At 39.4% G+C, this 21,944-nt stretch overlaps 1 protein-coding gene and 2 long non-coding RNA genes across 3 annotated transcripts in view; 1 reads left to right on the forward strand and 2 right to left on the reverse strand.

Annotated features, from left to right (window-relative positions):
• The first annotated feature begins 1,583 nt into the window (after positions 1-1,583).
• On the forward strand, positions 1,584-3,439 carry LOC127571793 (uncharacterized). Its single transcript, XR_007956514.1, has 3 exons — positions 1,584-1,759; positions 2,343-2,593; positions 3,050-3,439. It is a non-coding gene; the product is annotated as an uncharacterized LOC127571793 (long non-coding RNA).
• A 1,615-nt stretch (positions 3,440-5,054) lies between these two features.
• Positions 5,055-9,970, reverse strand: LOC127572104 (uncharacterized). Its single transcript, XR_007956572.1, has 3 exons — positions 9,542-9,970; positions 7,614-7,728; positions 5,055-5,201 (listed from the first exon to the last, which is right to left on the reverse strand). It is a non-coding gene; the product is annotated as an uncharacterized LOC127572104 (long non-coding RNA).
• Positions 9,971-20,254: 10,284 nt separating this feature from the next.
• Positions 20,255-21,944, reverse strand: part of cops7a (COP9 constitutive photomorphogenic homolog subunit 7A) — a 31,539-nt gene continuing 29,849 nt past the window's right edge. Inside the window, exon 7 of the mRNA XM_052017988.1 lies at positions 20,255-21,837. Within this exon, the coding sequence (XP_051873948.1) occupies positions 21,679-21,837 (159 nt within the window). The 3' untranslated portion in view covers positions 20,255-21,678. The remainder of the gene's footprint in view (positions 21,838-21,944) is intronic.

The following is a 21,944-nucleotide window of genomic DNA, read 5'->3' on the forward strand; positions in this document are numbered from 1 at the left end:
TTGTGAAGCAGGTTCTGTGATTATACAGAGCCAAGTTTCACACGTATTATTTAGTAATGCACGAGAAATTTGCGTATTTGCGTTCTTTAAATAAGTATTTTATACCTTTCTTTGAAATCAATATAATGTATTGTACTATTAAGAATGAGGTATGGACGGTCTGACGCATTGTCTTTCAACGAAGGCTAAACTAGTCTTCCAGCTCTACGAATGTTGGCACTGTGTCAATTTCATAAAACGAGATTAAGCTCAACATTTCAATGATAGCGGACCATATGTTGGTTATGTAGACAATATTTTCTGTGATTTAGATAGGAAAGCATGTAATAATCAAATAATATCGTTGTTGTTTACATATGAATGGTGTTGTTTTAATAAGATAATTCATCGTTTGCATTTCGGAATATGATTACGCAACAGTTTCAATTTTGAGATTGTGTCACTAAGTATAGAAGTGACAAAGACATACCAAATCATTAATGCACATTCTTATCCATCGCAAGTATTCCCATTGCTATATCATACGAGTTTATCTATGGCGTCATACATTAAACGCGAATGTCCCATAAAATCGCATAGCACAATTGAAGGAAGATTAGGCGGCTTTCGTTTCTCACAATTTTGAGCATTGCATCAACCAGTAAAGCGAACCATTTAGAATAGATTCACAGCAAATAATTCTTTCTTGTTAAGAGTTTTACTACTTTTGGAGTATTGAGAATTACTTACAACGCTACCAATAATTTTTTACTTTTTGCAATAAATTTTCTATCAGTTGCCTATTATGTCCACTTCTTTATATAAAAGTAAAATATGAAGAAATTATTTTGTACTGACGTTATTTCATTTAAACTCCAATTCTGGTTTCACTGCTAATTTTTAACTATTCGTCTACATCCGAACACGGCCGTCACACTTAAAATAAAATGTATTTACAAGATAATAGGTCATTTTTGAATAACGTGAATATTTTAACCTTGTCCTAGTGTGAAAAATATTTGCCTGGATTGGTCCTTGCACTTCTTTCGCATTGCTGTTTCGTACTTCGTATACGTGAGCTAAAAATTAGAAAAAAAAACATTCGCTTTTCGTCAAATTCAATGGGATCTCTAGACTTCAAAGAATATTTACTCTTTTTTCAATGATCTGTGTGAAGGCACGAAAGACACGATTGGAGCCGCTAATGCGTTATGGTCTGCGGATCGTATAGGATAAACACACGATCACAATAATGTCTACCCCGCGTCGTATCGATGGCTTATCAATCAATGCATCTACCCATTCCTTCCTCTTACTGTAAAATCGCCAGTGTTTCCGCTTGGTTAATACATTGTTTGATTACTTCTCTTTTTGACTCAGTATTGGAGAGATATCAGAGTTTCCCACTGTTAACCGTAGCTACTTCCAGTCAAGGAATAGCAAAAAAAACCCAGTGATGTAAAAACGGGAAAGGAAGAAGAAAAGGCAAGGCTGCCCTTCCTCTGATTGTTCTTCGCAAGTTCCAAAAGGAGACGCCTGGTGACGTCATTTCATGTTATAAAATGATGGAAAAGCGGCCGAGAAAGCAGCAGACGACTCGATCTACAAGCAGACAGAACTCCAAACATAACCAAACGATTTTAATTTTTTATTGATCTAGGCGTAGAATCCGCTACCGTATAAAACAAGAATGAATATCTCTTCGCTTATGATTTCTGGACTATTCCTGGTTTTACTGTCCGCAAAGACGGAGGCAAAACCCTTGGCTCAGTCACAGCAGGTAAGTTGATGAAATTTGTTAAGACAGCAAATGAGAGGCGATCCGTATTGAGAAGCGCGCATAGATTTGCGTAACCTTGCATTCTGCAACCAAAACTACTCAATCGACCAAAATAAGTAACTGTGTTATGGTTAGAAAATGTTCGCAACTCTTTACTACCTTTAAGATTTGAATGTCTATCCAACGAATATTATTCGTGTTCTGTGTTAAAGATGGTCAGAACGCTTTATCTATAAACGTACCCAATGAAACATCAATCTGAAATGAATATTATGTACTTGTTTTAAGCTGTTCCTTCTGTGACTGCCATTGTGTTTCATTTGGCGAATACTTCATTTCAATATTTCATTGTAGAGATTGACAAACATGTCCTATCTAGTTTACTTAAAATGGTATCAGGTTTAATGCCTAATGCGTGTTTGGTGACAAATTCAGATATAAATAAGATATCTATAAATATTACTGCATTCATGAAACATACAGTTGTAATAACATTTATAATGTCTTCTGGCAAACAATGCATTATATGTTCCGATTTCGTGTACTATGACAAAAGATTCCTTAATTCCGCTTCCTTTTACAGGATCCTACACATTTATTGGGTGAAGAATTCATTGAGAATATTTCCTCGGAAGAAAGGGGTCACATTACAAATGTGGTGCCTAGGATACGGTCCTCACGAGGCCTCAACCTTGAGATCAAACCAAAGAGGTCCTTAGGTTGGCGCAACAACTCTAGGAAAAGCTCCAAGAAAAAAGGCTGTTTCGGACTCAAAATAGACAAAATAGGAGCAATGAGCAAACTGGGTTGTTAGATCTGCGACTCCTAGCGACGGTAAGTGCCTGTGCGAATATTGCTCGGATTCGCTTGATTTGCTTCATTGGTGATTTATGAACATAAACTTGCTCTTATCTCCGCCTATCGGGTCACCTTGCCACAGAGCGCACGGCGGTGGTAACCTCAGCAATTCAGTCCTTCACTCAGATTACTCGATCTATGATCGTAACACAGACACGTAAAGTGTTCCAAATAAATATGCGACTGTTTTCGACAGCGAAGCTTGCTTTAACCAATTTGTAGTAACCTTCAAATATATAACATACGGCGGCTCGTTTCCAAACCGATTTCAAGTTTGGTGAAGTTTCTTCATCCCTGATCTGTCCTTGGTGCGTTACCCTAATATCCAGCTGCACTGGCGGCTGCGTGATGTCATCCGCCATGAAAATTAATTCCCATTGAAGTATCCTTTCATTTACTGCCAAACTAACAATCACTTATTTCTATTCATAGGACACCAGGCTGGTGATGGGCTCCTAAAACTACTTGTGTGTTTTATTGTCTCGCGAAAAGTACCCTTTAATAAGAAAACGACGCAGTTTCTCCCGGTACGAAGAATCACATTTACCAGCGACTTTGTTGTAAAGAAACGTGATGGAGCATGTCGTTGCTATCATAAATTGTTTATTTCATTTCTGCATAAATGTATTTATGTTTAAACTATGTATATCTTTATAAAAGAAAGATATTTATAAAAGTTTATTTATGTAACGAACTGAACAGATGGTTAAAGTAGAATTTGTAACATTTGTCCTGATAGCGATTACGTGTTAAATTGCATTTCACGAAAGTCCGAAAAGTCTCCTTATTTATTACTGTCCGTGCAATACAAAATAAAAAAAAATCATGGTGGCAGTTTTTGCTTTGTTTTGAAGCGGCTGTTTAAATTCAGCGCGAAATTCTGAGGAGCGTTTGTCGCTTCACCCACCGCGATTTCACTGGCATCTGTCTGAGTTTTCCCTGCGCATTCCCTTGTTTCCATATTAACTGCACTGGTGGAGAACTCTATGTAATGGACAATGGACATTGTTGACTACTCTTTCTTAAAATAGTGTAATTACAAGCTGAGAGCAGCAAGTTCAGTGTGGTGATCGTCGGTTGCTTCCGTCCGAGTCACCACTACCCCCACTCTATCTCACATGCACACACCAACAATATTCAGCTTGCACTCTTTCGCCCGGCAGTTTTCTGGCCTCCCCACTTTACAATAAATAATTTTAATTGCAGCGGCCGTTTCATGTAAGCCAGAGCGGTATTTGAATGCTTTCGACTATTCCAAATAATTATGGAGGGGAAAGTAAACTCAGATGTTCCGAAGTCATTTTCGACGTGGTCATCAAATTGAAGGGCTATTAACAGGAATATTTGCCACTGTACAATCCAAGCGAGACCAAAGGTGGATATTGCCTTTGGTCCGGTAACGTACCGTTTTAATATAGACCTTGCTTCTTTCCCCCACGAATTTCCTATGCTACTTACTTTCCAGTACTGGGCATATAAATCATTGAGGGCGAAGAACCAAATCAACAAATTTGAAAGGAAATGTCACATTAAGAAGTCTTCATGTATTTTTTTTAAATCTGATTGAATCTCAGGACACACAAGGGAAGATGGTTTTCAATTTTTGATTCAGATTCAACCCGGAGTTAAATGTTGATCTGACCGAGTTTTTTTTAAAAGAAAACGACAGTAGTAGAGGCTATTTTAAAAATAACTTCACTTTGGGGATAACAATTCCACGCGCATGTGTTCAGTGCAGTTTCACACAGGATGCAAGTTATGCCAAAGCGAACGTGCATTTGGAAAAATCATTTTTATATGAATTCGATTGGAGTAGCAAACGAACACCCAATTGCTACCAAGGCCAAAAAGTATAGATATTCTGTTCTGCGACATGCCACTTCTAACATTTTCAATAAGGTGTGCTTTTGAAATCTATAGGTAAAACTTTTGAGAAGGAAGGCGTGTACAAGATAGGGCCTTTCATCATCATAGAATTTGTTCAAGCTCCATGAGGTCAATTGATGGGCTTCAGTTGTGTTGGGATATAAACATTATCGTGGACAGCGGGGAGAGCTTCCGCGCTGTCCAAAACAGTGCGTGAAATCTTGTCCACCCACCTGAAAGAGTGGATGATCCCATCGCCCGCTTGCTGCTTCCCCCACCACCCCCCCCCCCCCCCCCCGTTCTGTCACTGCGGTGCTTGATAGGCTGCTTTTAACTCAACTATCCTATATTCTGCCACCTCTGCCCTGATCAGTTTCATCCTGTTTCTGTCCATCCCCATCATTTTATTGGTTAGGCACTGATTCTCAAGAAACTCTCTCTAGTGATTCCACATTTCTGTCATTCTCACGAGCTTCATCCAATCTCTTCCCACAATCGCACTTTCCATCCAACTCTCTCCTGGGTCCACCCACCACTGCCTCCCCGCCTCTCAGCGAGTCCCTGCTTTCTGCGCCTGCGCACGGCAGAATGTAAGTGCCGAACGTGTTGCATCTCGTTCTGAAGTTGGCCTCAGCATCAAGTCCGGGGTGCCACGGTATAAGCATCATGAAATTATGAACAGAAAACGCTGGAAACATTCGGCAAGCCAGGGAGCACCCTGCAAAGAGAACCAGTTAACATTTCAGGTCTGAGACTGGGAAAGAGGGAAGTTTTCAGTTGCAGAGAAGGTGGGACTGTCTCTGACCGAATGAGTTAATGCGGCAGTTCGAAGCAGACAATGCCTCTCTGTGTTTTGTGTTGCTAATAGCAGGACCATGGGATATGCCCAGCAGGTCAGGCTATACTAATACAAAGAGAAAAACTATGCCAAAATCACAGATGGATAACTGGCAGAAGTGGCCAAATCTGATACAAAGAATGTGTGAGCTAACTAAGTTGTCGAATTCAGTACTGAGTACAGAAGGCTGCAACGTGCCCAGATAGTTGGATGTGTTGTTGTTCCTCCAGCTTGAATTGGCCTCATTGTAATAGTGCCAGAGGCCACAGATAGGTAGGTCAGAGTGAGGGTGGCTGGAGAATTTAAGTTGCAGGCAACCAGTAGCTCAGGATAACTCCTGTTTTTGTTTTCTCCAATTGAGAGGAGACCATACTGTGAACATGAAGATTGGAGGAAATGCAAGTAAATCACTGCTTCACTCAGAAATACTCTTTGGGTCCCTGGATGGTGCAGAGGTGAAAGAACAGGTGTAAATGCTGCAGGTGTGTGGGAAGATGCCATAGATGGGTTTAGTGGGGACTGAACGGAGGAGCAGGATATCGCATAGAGACTGATCCATTCAAAATACTGGGAGGGGAGGGGCATTGTGTCTGGTGGTGGAATCTTGTTGAAGCTGGTGGAAGTTGTAGAAAGCAGAGGCTGGTGGGGTGGAGGTTAGGGCCAGGGGGGACACTGTTCTTGTTCTGTCCCAGAGGAGAGGAAATGAGAGCAGATATGAGGGATACAGATGAGATGTGGTCAGTGGCTCTGTCCACTGTGGGTAAAGGGGAAGTCAGGGTTCAGGAAGAAAGAAAATATTTCAGACACACCTGTGTAGAAAGTCTCACCATCCGAGCAAACACGACAAGACGGAGCGACTAGGAAATTGAATAGAGCCTTACAGGACGGGAGGAAGTAGAGTCAGGAAAGCCGTGGGAGTCTGTGGGGCTGTGATGAATATCTGTGGCTATTGTCAGAACATAATAGAAGGAATAAATGAGAAATAGCAATTCCTAATTTTATCTATATTTTCTGTTACATAGCCCAGTGACATTGAAAGATTCTAACACCTCTTATAGTTTCTATTATGCTTAACATGTTTTCTGAGCATTGTGATGTAAAGAGTTGTTATAAATTTTAACTTGCATGCATCCCTGTTTTATCACTGTGGCTCTCTATAATGGAAATAAGTTTGAAGTATAAGAACATAAGAATGGATTGTAATTAAAGTATTCACTAAAGGAATGTATTATTACTCATCAGTAAATTGTCATATTGTGTGTTGCTTTGTTGTACTCATGATGATTACCATTTTGTGGCTTGACATTGACTAAGAAGCCACTCAGCTGGTATTCAGTGTCAGTTCACATATTCACAATCTATTGGTGACTAATATTACATTGGCAATTTTTGTGCCTTTTTGATATGGCTTGACAACAAATTCCATCCTCTGATGGCATTACCTCCAAACCAAATCAGACATCTGTAATTTTCCAAATTATCGAAGCCCACGTTTAACAAATAATGCTGTGCTTGTTTTGTGGTAAGCAATTTGTTTGGGATCAACATATCACAATCTATACTTAGCTGACAAAGTTGAAAAGTGAATTTCTTCATGATAAATAAAATCAAAAATATTAGCAAAATGTGCCAGGCAAAATGGCAACAATCTACAAAGAGCATCTTTTATTGGATGTTCTTTTCAAAGTCTTGTAATGGAAATGTTTTTATGGATAAATGTGATGAATATGTTCATGTTCCTTGACAAAAAGCTGGTGGAGTTTTGAGTAAGAAATGAGATGTTGCACCCATGGCATTGATACAATTCAAGACCAGTTGATAGAACAGCAACACTTATCTTTCTGGGCTTTCTCTAATGGAGTCTAGCAAACTAAATATCAACACTCTGTACTCCTTTATAGGCTATATAATAATGGAAGGGAACTCTTATCCTCTACTCCAATATCTTCATGACAAAATCAATCATTAATTAAATTATACTGACTAGTTTTCAAAGAATGTCTCCAGCCCACCACTTGGTTCTGTGTGAAGTAATTTCCTCCATTTGAAACAGCAACTAATAAAACAGCACGTCAAGAAGTAAAAACAAAAATCATTTTTTGGTTTTTGAGCAAAGCCAGCATTTATTAGCTATCCCTAAAGACCCTTGAGAAGGTGGTTCGTAGCCACCTTTGTAAACTGCTTCAGTCCATCTGGTGATGAACTCCAACAGTGCTGGAATTCAATTACTGAAATCCAGTGATGATGAAGGACTGGCAATATATTTCCAAATTAGAGATGGTGTTGCCCTACCATGCTTGTCTTTCTTGCTGGTACAGATCATCTGTTCGGAAGGTGCTGTTGGAGTAGCTTAAGTGAGTAACAACAGTGCATCTTGTAGATGGTAGACACTGCAGCCACCGTGTTTCTGTAGTGGAGAAAAAGAACATGTAGAGTGATTGATGGGGTGCTGGTCAAGAGGACTGCTTTGTCCTGGATGGTGGCCACCTTCTTGAGAGTTATCCAAGCAAGTGAAGAGTATTCCATCACACCCATAACCTGTGCCTTGTAGCTAGCAGAGAGATTTTTAGGGTGTCAGGAAGTGAGTCACTTGCCATAGGATACCCAGTCTCTAACATCTCTCATAGCTAAGTCTTACATAGCTTGTCCAATTGATTTGTTGGTCAATGATGACCTTTAGGAAGTCGATGGGAGTGTTGGCAATTAGATGCCATTGAATGTCAATGGTAGGTTGTTAGATTGTTGTTGAATTATGAAGAAATGTTATCTGCAGAGCTCCTGACATACTGCTGGGAGGTGGAATGAGGGTGGGAAGGGCACACAAACAATGGGTTATTTGACTTTCAATATCACAGATTTTCTCTAATTATTTTTCATTATGCAATTCAAAAACTATTATTAGAAGAAACTTCTCGTGTGTGAATATCAGCCTGAAACTTTCAACCAATCACAAACAAAATATCTGCATTGTCATTTTTGTGTAAATTTGACAGCAACTTTGACATGGACTGAAAACATCAATCTGGAAGTGGCTGTTAGCAATACTCTGTTCCAGCATGGAGTTTGTTCTTTGCAGGTGAATTCCTCACAATCAATGATTTGAAGTCTTTGGCCCTATTTTTATTATAAAATATACTGAAAATGTTAAGCTTTTTTGAATGGGGTGTGTCTGAGTTTTGAAACGGCATACTCAGAGAGAATTACTGCTGAACAGCCTCTCTAGCATAAACGAGAGGCATTTTTGAGCATGAGATTCCATCAGAAGTGCAATAAAAGCATTCCATGATTTAAAAATAAAATTACATTTCATTTTCTCCCTTAATTCCATGCATAAGTTCAACCTTTATTTCACTTTCTAACTTTTGATAATTAAATGATATGTGAAAAATTCCCTGTTTTTTTGTGGGAAAAGAGGGTTTGATCCGATTGGCTTACTTGAACATCTAACAACTGAAATCTTAGACAAAATCTTCTATCACTTCATGACACTATTAACATTAAAACCTGAGATAATGTAAACTTATCAACTTTAAAGTTCAACTGAAGATCCAAATATTATGCTAATCATTGTGGATTGATAATGGAATCAGCTTCTACTGTTATATACCCACTCAATTCCATAATAGATTCCATAATAGATTCTTAAAGACTTTAGTATTGTAGTAAATTCTTGAATGAGCATATTTGCTAATGATGTGAGCTTTACAAATGTCACTGACGTGAACACTACAATTTAAAATTGTCTTCAAATAATCGACTATTATTCAAGTGAAATGAAACAAGCTACAGAAAAGGGGATTTGTATATATGCTCACCACTCATACATTCCATGGACCAACAGGACGGCATGTAGACACCAGTTATAAAAAGAACCCTTGTATTCAATTGTCAAGAAAATTGTGAAGTTAATATTTTTTTCCAGAAATGGGTTTAGTAAGAGTTCATACGTGAATAGCCTTGGTGAAACAGCACTATTCATTGGGATATATTCACACTTATGTAATTTTTCATAATCCCGGAAAGCTTGAATGCGCTTTAAAAATCATTTATGTACTTCAAAGTATTGTCAGACACAACAGCCAATTTTCAAACATGGTAGTAATCAGATTTTCTCATTTAAATAAATATTGGCAAGGATACCTGGGTTAGCTCCCATGCAATTCCTGCCATGGAATCTTGTACATTGGACACCTGTTCTATGTCTCAACTACAAATGGTACCTCAGCAACGTACTGCATCCTTTGCTGCCTAGAATTTGGCTTGAACTCCCAATCTTCCAACCAGGAGAGTGCTACCACTGAGCCAGCCTGACATCTGAGGGAAATAAAAACATCAAATTAGAATTCACCAGCCGAGCTTTTATTCATTTATGCCCACACAGATTCCTTATGAGAAAGTAGCTGTGAGAAGCTCTTGAACTACCAAAGTCCAGATGCTGCAGATACTCTCCTAATGTTGTTAGGCAGTGAATTCCAGGATTTTGGCACAGCAAGGATGAAGGATTGCCAATATGCATTTGACATTGTGAAACTTGGACTGAAGGGTTTCAGTGCTAGTTTTCCCTTTTCCTTCTAGGTGGTAGAGATCTTGGTTTATAAGAAACTGTCGAAGGAGCCTTGGCAAATCTCTTGGTGAATCTCATCAATGGTGCAAACTACAAACACAGCTTGCCCTTGGAGGCAGTGAATGTTTAAGGTGGTGTGTGGGTTGCCATCAAGCAGACTGCTTCACTCTAGAAAATATTGTGGGTCATTGAATTTTGCTGGATTTACATTCACCAGGCAATTAGAGAGTATTCCATCACTCCTGTCTTGAGCACGTTAAGTGGTACAAAAGCTTTGAGGATTCAGGAGGTGATTCATGCAGTGCAGAATGTCCAACCTCTGATCTGTGGTAGATCTAGTTAAGTTCTTCATCAATGTTGATGGTGAGAGGTTTGACATTAGTGATTCCAAAGAAATGGTGTGGGAGATGGCTAAACTCTCAGGTTAAAGATAGTTATTGCTTGGCCCGTGTGTGATATGAATGCAATACATTCAAAGAACAAACTAATAATAATTTTATCTTAACAACATGATTGCCATGACATAGGTACATAAAAAAATCCTGAGAAGTTCTATGTCACTAAATGTAGCCAACAGAAGACATCTATGTTAATTCAAAAGCAATAATGATCAGGTTTTAGCACAGTTACAACAAAATTAGTTTGTTCAGAATAGAGTCATAGAATCATTCAGCATGGAAGCAGGCCATCTGGCCCAACTCATTCATGCTGACCAGTTAGCACGCTCTTGTATTAATCCCATTGCCCAGCACTTAGTCCATAGCCCTCTATGCCTAATTAAAGTGTTTATCTAAACACCTCTTAAATGCTGTCAGCAACCCAGCTTCAACCACTCTCTCAAGCAGTGCATTCCAGGATCTTACTGCTCTCTGGGTGAACATGCACCTCTTCATATCCCTTCCCCCTACCCTGAATATGTCTTCTCGCTTAATCTACCTCTGATATGGTGAAAATTTTCCTGCAGTCTACCCTACCTATACCCCTCATAATTTTACATACCTCCTCTTAAGTCATATCCCCTCTTAACCTCCTTCGCTGCAGGAAGAACAGACCCAGCTTCTCCATTCTCTCCTCATTACTAAACATTCCAGGCAACATCCTGGTGAATCTCCTATACACTCACTCCAGTGCTATCACATCCTTCCTATACCATGGTGACCAGAACTGCACTCAATACTCCAGCAGAAGCTTGACCAAGGTTTTAAAGTTGGAGAACAACCTCTTTCTGTATTCAGAGCCCTGATTAATAAAGGCCAGTATCCCATGTGCCTTTTGAAGCATGCTATCTACCTGTGTTGCCACCTTCAAGGATCTATGGACTTGTACTTCAATGTTCCTCTGTTCCACAATACTCCCTAAGACCCAATCATACACAGTATATGACCTAGCCTCATTAGTAGTCCCAAAATGCATCACCTCAAATTCAGTCTGGATTAAACTCCATCTGACATTTTTCAGCCCATCGCACCAATGCATTGATATTTCTCTGCAGCCTAAGACTACCTTCCACATTACCAACAACTCCACCAATTTTTGTGTCATGCGTGAGCTTATTGATCATGCCTCCCACATCCACGTCCAAGTCCAACAGCAAGGGTCCCAGCACCGATCCTTGTGGGGCACCATTAGTCACAGGCATCCAATTACAAAACAACCTCTACCGTCACCCTCTGTCTCCTATTGCCAAGTCAATTTTGGATTCAGTTTGCCAACTTGCCCTCGATTCCATGGACCCTAACCTTTCGAACCAGTGTTCCATGTGAGAATCATATCTACTGTGTGCCTTCATGCTTACACTTTGTTACATCTTCAAAGAATTCAGTCAATTGGCCAGATGGGATCCAGCCTTGACAAAGCCATGATGGTTTCTCTGATTATTCCCTGCCTTTCTAAGTGATCATTAATGCTCTCCCTCAGAATTTTGTCCAGTATCTTCCCTACCACTGATGTTATGCTCACTGGTCTATAGTTACCAGGCTTTTCCCTACTGCCTTTCTTGAAAAGGGGGACCATATTTGCTGTCTTCTGGTCATCTGATACCTCACTTGTGGCCAGCAAAGATCTGAAAATCTCAGCCAGAGCTTGAGCAATCTCTTCCTTTGCCTCCCACAGCAGCCTGGGATAAATCCCATCTGGTCCTGGGGACTTATTCACCTTTAAGCCAGCTAAGGTATCGAGCAGCTCCTCTTTATTTATGAAGACCTGCACTAGACTTTCACCTACTCCTTCACTGAATTCTCCAGCTACTAAGTCTGTTTCCTTTATGAACACCGATGAAAAGTATTCATTTAGGGCCTCACCTATACACTATCTCGAGGCACAGATTTCCCATGTTGTCCAGAATGGACCCTACTTATTCCCTGGTTATTCTTTTGCCCTTAATATACCTACAGAATGCCTTCAGATTTACCTTAATCCTGTCGACCACTGATTTTGTGTGACACCCTCTTTGCCTTCCTAATTTCCTTTTTAAGGACCTTCCCCTACACTATTTATACTCTAGGCAGGCCTCCACCATCATTAATTCCCTATACCTGTCATAAGCTTCACTTTTTATACAACCCTCGTTATTGCTCGACATCTTGGGTTCGCCATCCTTGTTACTCCAGGCTTTCACCCTTACAGGAACATGTTGGCCTTGAACCCTTGCTGTTTCTACTTTGAGTGCTTCCCACAGTGCAGATGTAGGCTTACCTGTAAGTAGATTCTCCCAATCTACATTTTCAGGTCCTCCCTTATGAAATTGGCCTCCTCCCAATTTAAGAACTTTATCACTGGCCCATCCCTATGTTTTCCATAACCACTTTAAAATATACAGAGCTATGGTCACTATCTCCAAAATAATCTACCATTGAGGGCAGCACAGTAGTGTAGCTGTTAGAGCAACGCTATTACAGCGCCAGCGATCGGGGATCAATTCCCATCGTTGTCTGTAAGGAGTTTGTACGTTCTCCTGTGTCTGCGTGGGTTTCCTCCGGTGCTCCGGTTTCCTCCCACATTCCAAAGACGTACAGGTAGGTTAATTTGGGTTCAAAATGGGTGGCACGGACTCATTGGGCTGGAAGGGCCTGTTACCACGCTGTAAATAACATTTTTAAAAAAATTTTTAATTTAATTTAAATTTAATTTAAACTTAAAAAATGTAATTTGAAACTACCTCCACTTGACCAGCTACATTCCCCAAAGTCCAGTAATGCACCTTCCCTTGTTGGTATATCTACGTACTGTGTCAAAAAGCTCTTCTGGACTCATTTCAAAAAATTCTTCCTCTCTGTGCCTTTAACTCATGGGCAATCCCAGTTAACATTTGGGAAATTGAAATCCCGCAGTATGATAACCCTACTTTTATTGCATCTCTCTGTGATATCTGCCTACATATCTGTTTCTCTTTCTTCTGTCAATTGTTGGGTGGTCTGTGATACACCCCCAGCAAAGTGACAACACTCTTTTGGTTTCTAATGACCACCCATATGACCTTGTTGAAAAGCCTTCCCGGATATCCTCCCTCAATACTGAAATAATGCAATCTTTAACTAACAGTGCAATACCTCCTCCCCTTTTACTTCTCCACTGTCTTACCTGAAAATCCTATACCCTGGGATACTGAGTTGCCAGTCCTTCCCGGGCTTTATCCATGTCTTGGTGATGGCAATAATATTGTAGAACCCCATGTTAATTAAACTTTGAGTTCATCTACTTTACTAATTATATTCCTTGCATTAAAATAGATGCAATTTATCTTTGAATTCCTTGATGTGCACTTACTCACTTGTTCTGCCTACTGAAACTATTTCTCCTCTAGGTGATTGTACCTCTCCTTCAGAACCAACTACTCCGAGCCCCCTTCCCCTGCCAACTCAGTTTGAACTTTCCCCAACAGCACCAGCAAACCTCCCCGTAAGGATGTTGGTCCCATTCTGGTTAAGGTGCAACCCCTTCTGCTTGTACAGGTCCCGCCTTCTCCACAAAGTCCCATTGATCCAGGAATCCTAAAACCCATCCTCCTGCACCTTTCCTTCAGCCATACATTCATATGACCTATTCTTCTTTTCCTATACTCACTAGCTCGTGGCACTGGAAGCAATCCAGAGATTATAACCTTTGAAGTCTTGTTCTTCAAATGGCTATCTAGCTCCCTAAGATCATGTTGCAGGACTTCAACCCTTGTCCTACCCACATCATTCATACCTACATGCACCAATACCCTCCCCTTTCATAATGTCATGAAGCCACTCTGCTTATCCGACCACCCCCCCCCCCCCCAACCATTTACAATAGAGTTCCCTACCACTATCGCTCTTCTATTCCTGTTCCCCCTCTTCTGTACAGCAATGCCCAACATGATGTCACAAATTGGGCCATTGCTGCTATTCTCACCGGGAGGCCATGCCCCCCCCCCACCCCCCCCCCCCAACAGTATCCAACACAATATACTTGTCAGAGGGGAGCGAACACAGGGGACCCTTGTACTATCTACCTGCCCTGACTGCCCTTCCTGCTGGTCACCTATCTCCTCGCTGTACCTGCGGAATGACCAGCTCACAAACAGAATGTTCACCACATTCTCCGCATCTCGGATGCTCCATGGTGAATGAAATACACTGAAAGCCTGATATTTGCTTCCCTCTTGTGGATGCATTCTTGTGGAAACATTCGTTTCATTATCATGTTTGAAACAATCTTTTAAAAAAAAACAGGAAAAAACTCTATATTTCAGATAATATATTTGGAGATGAAGACAATCAATTGAGGCTGTAGGCCTCAGATTTTCAGCATCTGCAAGGTCTTACAAAGGTCACAATGGAATATTTCAAAGGATTCAATGCTGCTGTGCCTTTCTGCTATAGCTATACCTAAAATATATATATCCGGCCCTATATAACTGAAATATAGTCATGTCTTCTGTACAATCAACCTGCACTCAGAAAATATGGAAGAATCCTTAACTAAAAAGTTGTAAGTATTCAATTTGTTATTTTCTTGCAATTTATCTTATTTCCTTATTCTGAATCTTCACTACTTATAAGACCATAAGACTACACTTGTGTTTCTGGATGATAAAAGAATCAAACCAATCCCTTTTGATTGATTGAAATCAGTTTTGACTGCCAGAGTGGAACTACATTGTTGCATATACACAAATTAATTGAAGGCAAATACTTTTCAAATATCCATGTGAATTTTCTAAATCCTGTAATCTCAAACAAAGTTACAGGAAGTGACCAAAAAGTACTTCTGCTCCAAATTACAATGAGGCAATTTCTCATGCTTGCTATTTGTAGCCAAATCATACATAAACCATATAAAAACATATGCTATAAATAGGATTCATACCCTTTGTTTTGAGTCATTTCAAAAAAGACTTGCATTTAGATAGTGCCTTTCACAGTTTAGTTGTTGTTATAATTTAGGAAAAACAGGAATCAATTTTCATACAGGAAGGTTCGATTAACAGCAAGGTGTTAATGTATCAATGATTGAGAAATAGAAGCCGGAAAGCTGGGTATCATATTTATGGATCTTCTTTGAAATAGTGCTGTGGTATTCTTTACCTCCACGTGAAAAAGTGGACAGTGGCTGGGTTTTATATTTCAAATGAAACATATTATCTTCAATAATGCCACCCTCTCTCAAGAGAGCAAATTGAAAGGTTTTGGGTAGTTTTATGAGTATGAGTTAATTTCACAGAGGAAATGACTGTGTTCAATACTGCACTGAAACTGCAGCATAGATTTTTCTGCTGAAATCCTGGGAATTGAACTCACAACATATAAACTAGGAGCAGAAGGCCACTTGGCACCTCAAGCCTGCTCTGCCATTTAATCAGATCATCACTTCGGTTTACCCATGGTAACTTTTCACCCTGTGCTTATCAAAAATCTACCTACCCCTGCTTCAGAAATATTCACCCTTTGAGGAAAAGGGTTCTAAAATTTCATGACCTTCACAGAGAGAAAAAAAAATCACCTCACTTCTATCTTAAATAGGTGACTCCCTTATTTTAAAATCTGTGAAATACTCTTGAAACATTTTCTCCACGTTCATGTAAAGACCCCTCAGGATCTTATATGTTTCAATTATCCCCTCTCACTCTTCTAAACTGCTGTAAACACAAGCCTGGACATCCAACCTTTCCTCATAGGATAGCACTCCTATCCCAGTTATTAGTCTAGTGAACCTTCTCTGAATTGCTTCAAATGCATTCCCATCTTCCTTGAATATGGAGACGAATATGGCACAAAGGTATTCCAGATGTAGTCTCACAAATATCCCATGTAACTGAAGCACTGTCTCCCTACACTTGCATTCAATTCCCCCCACAATAAATGTTTTCATAACTACTTGCCATATTTGCATTCTAGTCTTTTGTAAATCACACATTAGGACACCCAGATTCTTTTGCATCTTGGAGCTCTTCAATCACTCACCATTTAAATATGTTTATTTTTATTTTTCTGGCAAAAATGGACAATTTCACATTTTGCCACACTGTACTCCACTTGCAAGATCTTTGCACACTCACTTAATCTATCTATAGCACTTTGTGGCCTCCTTATGTCATACTTCTGATTCACAGGCATAAGTGTAGCTAACTGAGCCACAGCAGAAAATTGTTAGGAAAACCTCACCATACCAAGGAACAACATTACTCAAGGGCTTGTTGTGGACCATACTTGCTTGCAACACCCTTAAACATCATTAGCCATATAATATTGGATTGCAACAGAAAATAATATTTGGTCTTTTACAGCAATCCTATCGAGAGAGACAAAATATAAATTTCCGAAAGGACAATGACAGTCCTGTCTGAAGAAGTCACCAAATCTCCAGCAGCTATCAAGAGATACTGTGGTAGCTGCAAAATTAATGAGTTCCACCTCACTATGCAACAAAGATTTTCCAAACCTAATTTTGACCAAGAAACTTGCCTAAAAGAGCTAGTTAGGGGGCTTTCCACTGTAAGAAGTTGGAACTCTCCATTATAACAATCACAATTAGGATAATTGTTATGTTTGTAGTTCCCATATTTCATGCATAAAGTACACATTGAAAGAGCATTAGGACATGGAATCAATTTTACATGTAACACCTTTTTGGAGTCAGCATACAAAGGAATCTATTTTTCCCTAAATAAATACATCACAACATTAAGCAAATACTTAGTTAATGAAATGATTAAATCTTCAAAAAAATTCTCAGGCAATTATTTCCTAACAAGTACCTCCATTTTCATCACAAATAACCTCCGAAGTTATATTAAGCTAATATCCCAAAATTTCTAGTCAAATCAGACTCATGAAGATTTCATTCATGTTGTGCTCCTGCCTTTTGAATATTCCAAAGACTTACAATTCCTTAATAACTGGACTGCTAACTTATTTGTTTTGTATTCATTTACAGTGCTAGAAGAATATCTTTACAATGTCAATCTTCAACCTTACTGAGTACTGATCAGTCAAGTGTTTTAAAAGTCAACAATGCCTTTTACCAGCACATTATTTTATCCTTAAGGTACTCACCTGAATAAGTCTGAAGAATCACGTTATCTTTGCTGATATTATAATTCTTTCTCCTATTTTGCAAAGTTCTAATTTACGTTTGGAAGAAATCAGGACAGTAAAGTTGATGTATTTTTCTTTTGCCCTCATCCTCAATCAACCATTCCAATGCATGCTGCTTGTTATTTCCCTTCAGAGCTTTGTAGCATGCACTCATTTACCAGTCTCCTGCTGCTGCAACAGGTTCTGATGAATTTTGATATATTTACTTCTTGACATGTACACCAATATAAGTAAGTAAGTCCAATCCAGAGTTGACACGCATGGATAAGGGATTCAGAAACAGATTAGCCTAAACGTGGAGTTAGGCAGAATTACAAAAATGGAAGTAATATAATTCATGGTCCAAATATGAGATTGGAACCTTAGAGGACAAATACCATTGAGAAATACAAATAGTACAAATCAGTTTCAGGCAGATGCCAAGCAGAGAGATAGTTAATGGCTATCTCTCTAGACAAATTACCATCAAGAAGGAGCAGGTCATAATGGGCTTAATGGTGGATAAATCCCCAGGGCCTGATGAAATGGATCCCAGGCTGCTATGGGAGACTAGGGAGGAGACTGCTGGGACCGAAAGGAAATTTCAAATCCTCTCTATGATTGGAGGACAGTTAATGTTATATCTTTATTCAAAAAGGGCAGCAGGAATAAATCAGGTATTTGTAGACCACTGAGTCTAATACCAGCAGTAGAGAAATTATTGGAAAAAAATGTGGAATGAGACCAATCGACACTTGGAGAAGCAGGGTTAAGGGGAGATCCTGTCTAATTTGATTGATTTTTTTTGAGGAGTTGTCTGAGGGTAGTGCAGTTGATGTACTTTACATGGACCAGTAAGACCTTTGGCAGGGTTCCACATGAGAGACAGCTCCATAAAAGCTCAGGGATCCAGGGCAATTTGGCAAATTACATCTGAAACTAGCTTGGTGATAATGAGCAGGGGGTTGTTCTAGTGACTAGTAGCCTTGGTTGGGAACTTTGCAATTTATTAACAATTTAGATATGAATATAGATGGTGTGAATAGTAAGTTTGCAGATGACATTAAGACTGGTGGTGTTTACAGAGAGAAGAGTAGCCTTTGGCTACAGAATGATTTTGATTAGGTGGGTAAGGTGGGTAGAGAAATGGCAGATGGAGAATTATTAAGGCTAAGATATACAATGAGTGGTAGGACCTTAGCAAATACTGAGGTATACAGGGACCTTAATGTACCTAAGAATTCTGAAAGTGGCAGCATTGATAGATAAGGTAGTTAAGCAGGCGAAGGGATACCTGTCTTCATGAGCAAGGGCAATAAAATACAAGACCAAAGAGATTATGGTACAACTATATAAAACATTAGTTAGGCCACGAGCACAAAACAGACTGCAGATGCTGGAACCTGGGACAGAATATAGAATGGTAGAAGAACTCACTGCTTTGTGCCATATGATTCTTAGGCTGGGGAAACACATATTTGTGACAATGGTTTCTGCCTTGCCAATATTGTTGGAAATAACTTCCATTCATCCAGAACTGGATTTTGGACAAGTAACCTGACAACAGAGGGGTAATGTAGAGCTGAGTGTTATCAGTTACATGTGAGTAATCGTGGGTCAGCAGAAGTAGGTATTTGATTGGGAAGGTAACCAAATGTCATAGTGTATGAAAAAAGGCTACTGCAGATGATTTTCTGGCTACAACTGGATTGACAAGAATGGAACCAGTTAAGTACAGCCCCATCCAGCTGGGTAGGAATACCAGCCCTCCCCTTCTCATTCTACCCATGAAAACAGAATATTCTGTTTAAACGGTGAGAACTTGCATGTACAGAGGAATCTTCGAATCCTGTTCATGAAGCACAACGAATAGGGCAGGACTTAAGCAGTGAATGACAGGGCCCTGAGGAGCGTTGTAGGACAGAGAAACCTTGGAGTACGAGTACACAATTCCTTGAAAGTGGCAACACAGATAGACCAGGTAGTGAAGAAGGCGTATGGTATGCTTGCCTTCATCAGGTGGGGCATTGAGTACAAGAATTGGGATATCATGTCACAGCTGTATACGGTGTGGTGAGAACACACCTAGAAATATTGTGTGCAGTTCTGGTTGCCATACTATGGTAAGGATGTGATTAAGCGAGAGAGGGTACAGAAAAGATTTGCAAGGATGTTGCTGGGATTGGAGGGCTTGAGTTATAAGAACTGTTTTCCCTGGAGGCTGAGAGGTGACATGATAAAGGTGTATAAAACTATGAGGGGCATAGATAGGATAGACAGTTACACTCTATTTCCCAGGGTAGGAGAGTTTAAGGGTCTGTTTCTGTGCTATATAGCTCTAGGAGTGACATGCAAGTTTAGCTAGAAATTTGGTGGGGGGGGGGGGGGGGGTGTGGCAGGCACTGGGGAGAGGAGGGAAGTAATATGTTGGCCAGTAGTTCAAGGGGGTCTTGCTGAGATTGTACACAGCTTTAGCGAGAACTCATTTGAAGTGTGTAGTTTTGGTTTGCATACCTAAAAGTCGAGTGTGCTTCATCTGGGAGTCAATATGGTGTGGATGTATTAGATTAGATGCTGGAATGACCAAAGGCGAGATTTAGATTGGCCTGTGGAAAAATGAGAGGTGATCACATAAAGATTCTGAGGAGGATTGACATGTGGTCACCAAGGCTAGCTCTTCCAGCTGGAGAGTCTGGAACTATGAGGGAATAGCGTTAGGGTAAGCAGTAAGCTTTTTAACACCAAGATGGAAAGAAACTCCTTTATGAAAAGGACTGCTAATCTTTAGAATACTGTACTTGAGAAGGCTTTGGATGGTTAATAATTGAGATCAGTGGATTTTCTGACACTGAAAGAATCAAAGGAAATAAGAATTGGATGGGTGAGTGGACTGAGGCATAGGATCCTGTATGGTGGTGCAGGCTTGAGGAACCACATGCCTATTCAACAATTTCTTATGTTTTAACTCTCTTATTTAAATGCTGTCTTTCTCAGTTATATATTTAAATTTCCTTCACACATCAGCTGAATGCAGAGACCGTGTCAAGACAGCAGACTTCAGTAATATTCTGACAAAGCATCTTGGACCTGAAACGTTAACTCTGTTTCTTTTCCCACAGATACGGCCTGACTCGAGTATTTCCACATTTTCTGTTTTTATTTTAGATTTAAATGATTTCTTTTGTCCCCTCACTAAACTGAAGTCTACTCCATTTGTGAAAATGAGTTTAATCATGCTGATGAGAGTAATGTCCCAAGGAAAAAGATATTTTTTACTTTTTCCTGGTTAAAGTTAAGAAAATAAATATTCATTACAAACCAGTGAGCACATTGCTTGCAAGATAGATTATAATTAGTGCTAAGTACAATACCGAGCTCCAAATTGGTTCCACCAGCAAAATCTCAAGATTAATTATTTTTCTGGTGTTTTCTGGTGAGTGATTGAAGTGGGCAGAATGACTTGAGACATGAATCACCAACAAAATATTGTCTCTTAAACTTCTAACCAGTTTTATAAATTAGTTTTGTTTTCATTGAATAAAGACAACCACATTTTTGGAATAGAACTAATATGATTCCCTATCCACAAAGTTATGCATCCAATTCATATCTAATTCTTAAAAAGCAATTTGCTTCAGATGGCAATCTCCAGTTTTTACAGTTAGCAACTTTAGTTTGAGAATTTCCATTCAAAGCAAATATTTGAAATATTAGCTGTATTGTCAGACACAATTAATTACAATGAACCCAATGTTATTTATTCATCTCAATATGTTTTTCTGGGCAATCATACTCTTTTGAAGTGCATCATTTTGAGATTATTGCACACAAGATTTGACCTAAAGTTTTTGATAAAATACAAGTTATTAGTTGCTACTAAAATATTTTCAGAATCGTCTAACACAAGGGATTCTTTAACCACTAGAGAGTAGCTTTTGTAGTATTCTGCCTACTGCCATATTATTTTGGCTTTTCAGTCAGTGAAGGGAATAATGATCAAAGCTTTACTGCATGCACATCACTTCAGAAGTCAGTTTGTAACTAGTCCCATTTAATAAGAAAAGCTGATTCAGTAGTCACCTGAGATACCTACTAAAAAAAACTATATATTACAAAAAGATTTCAAATGCACAGGAAAAGTTACTTAAATCTTTTTCAAGTGTCATTTATGAGAAGCATTGCACTGTTCATTATATATTCATTTCTTCTCGGTTTTCTTAAAAGTACTGGATAATCCTGCCAATATGAGGTTTTAATGACGACTAGATGATAAACTCTTAGCTTTTGACAATTTCTTTGTAGATGGACGTTGTTCAACAAGCTGTGGAGTGTCACGATCCATAGGATGCTGATCAGGATCTTGCGCTGAGGTAGAAGCGGTTGCCTTCAAGGTCTTCTTTATGTTCGCCACCTTTAAAATAAAAATTGTAATTTTCAAAATTATTGTTATTGTTAGACAGACACAAAGCCACATTGAACAGGGCAGCATTTAAGCCATTTCGGGTTTTATGGAAAAAC

This window comes from Pristis pectinata, chromosome 6, assembly GCF_009764475.1.
Source record: "Pristis pectinata isolate sPriPec2 chromosome 6, sPriPec2.1.pri, whole genome shotgun sequence".
NCBI classification, from domain to species: domain Eukaryota; kingdom Metazoa; phylum Chordata; class Chondrichthyes; order Rhinopristiformes; family Pristidae; genus Pristis; species Pristis pectinata.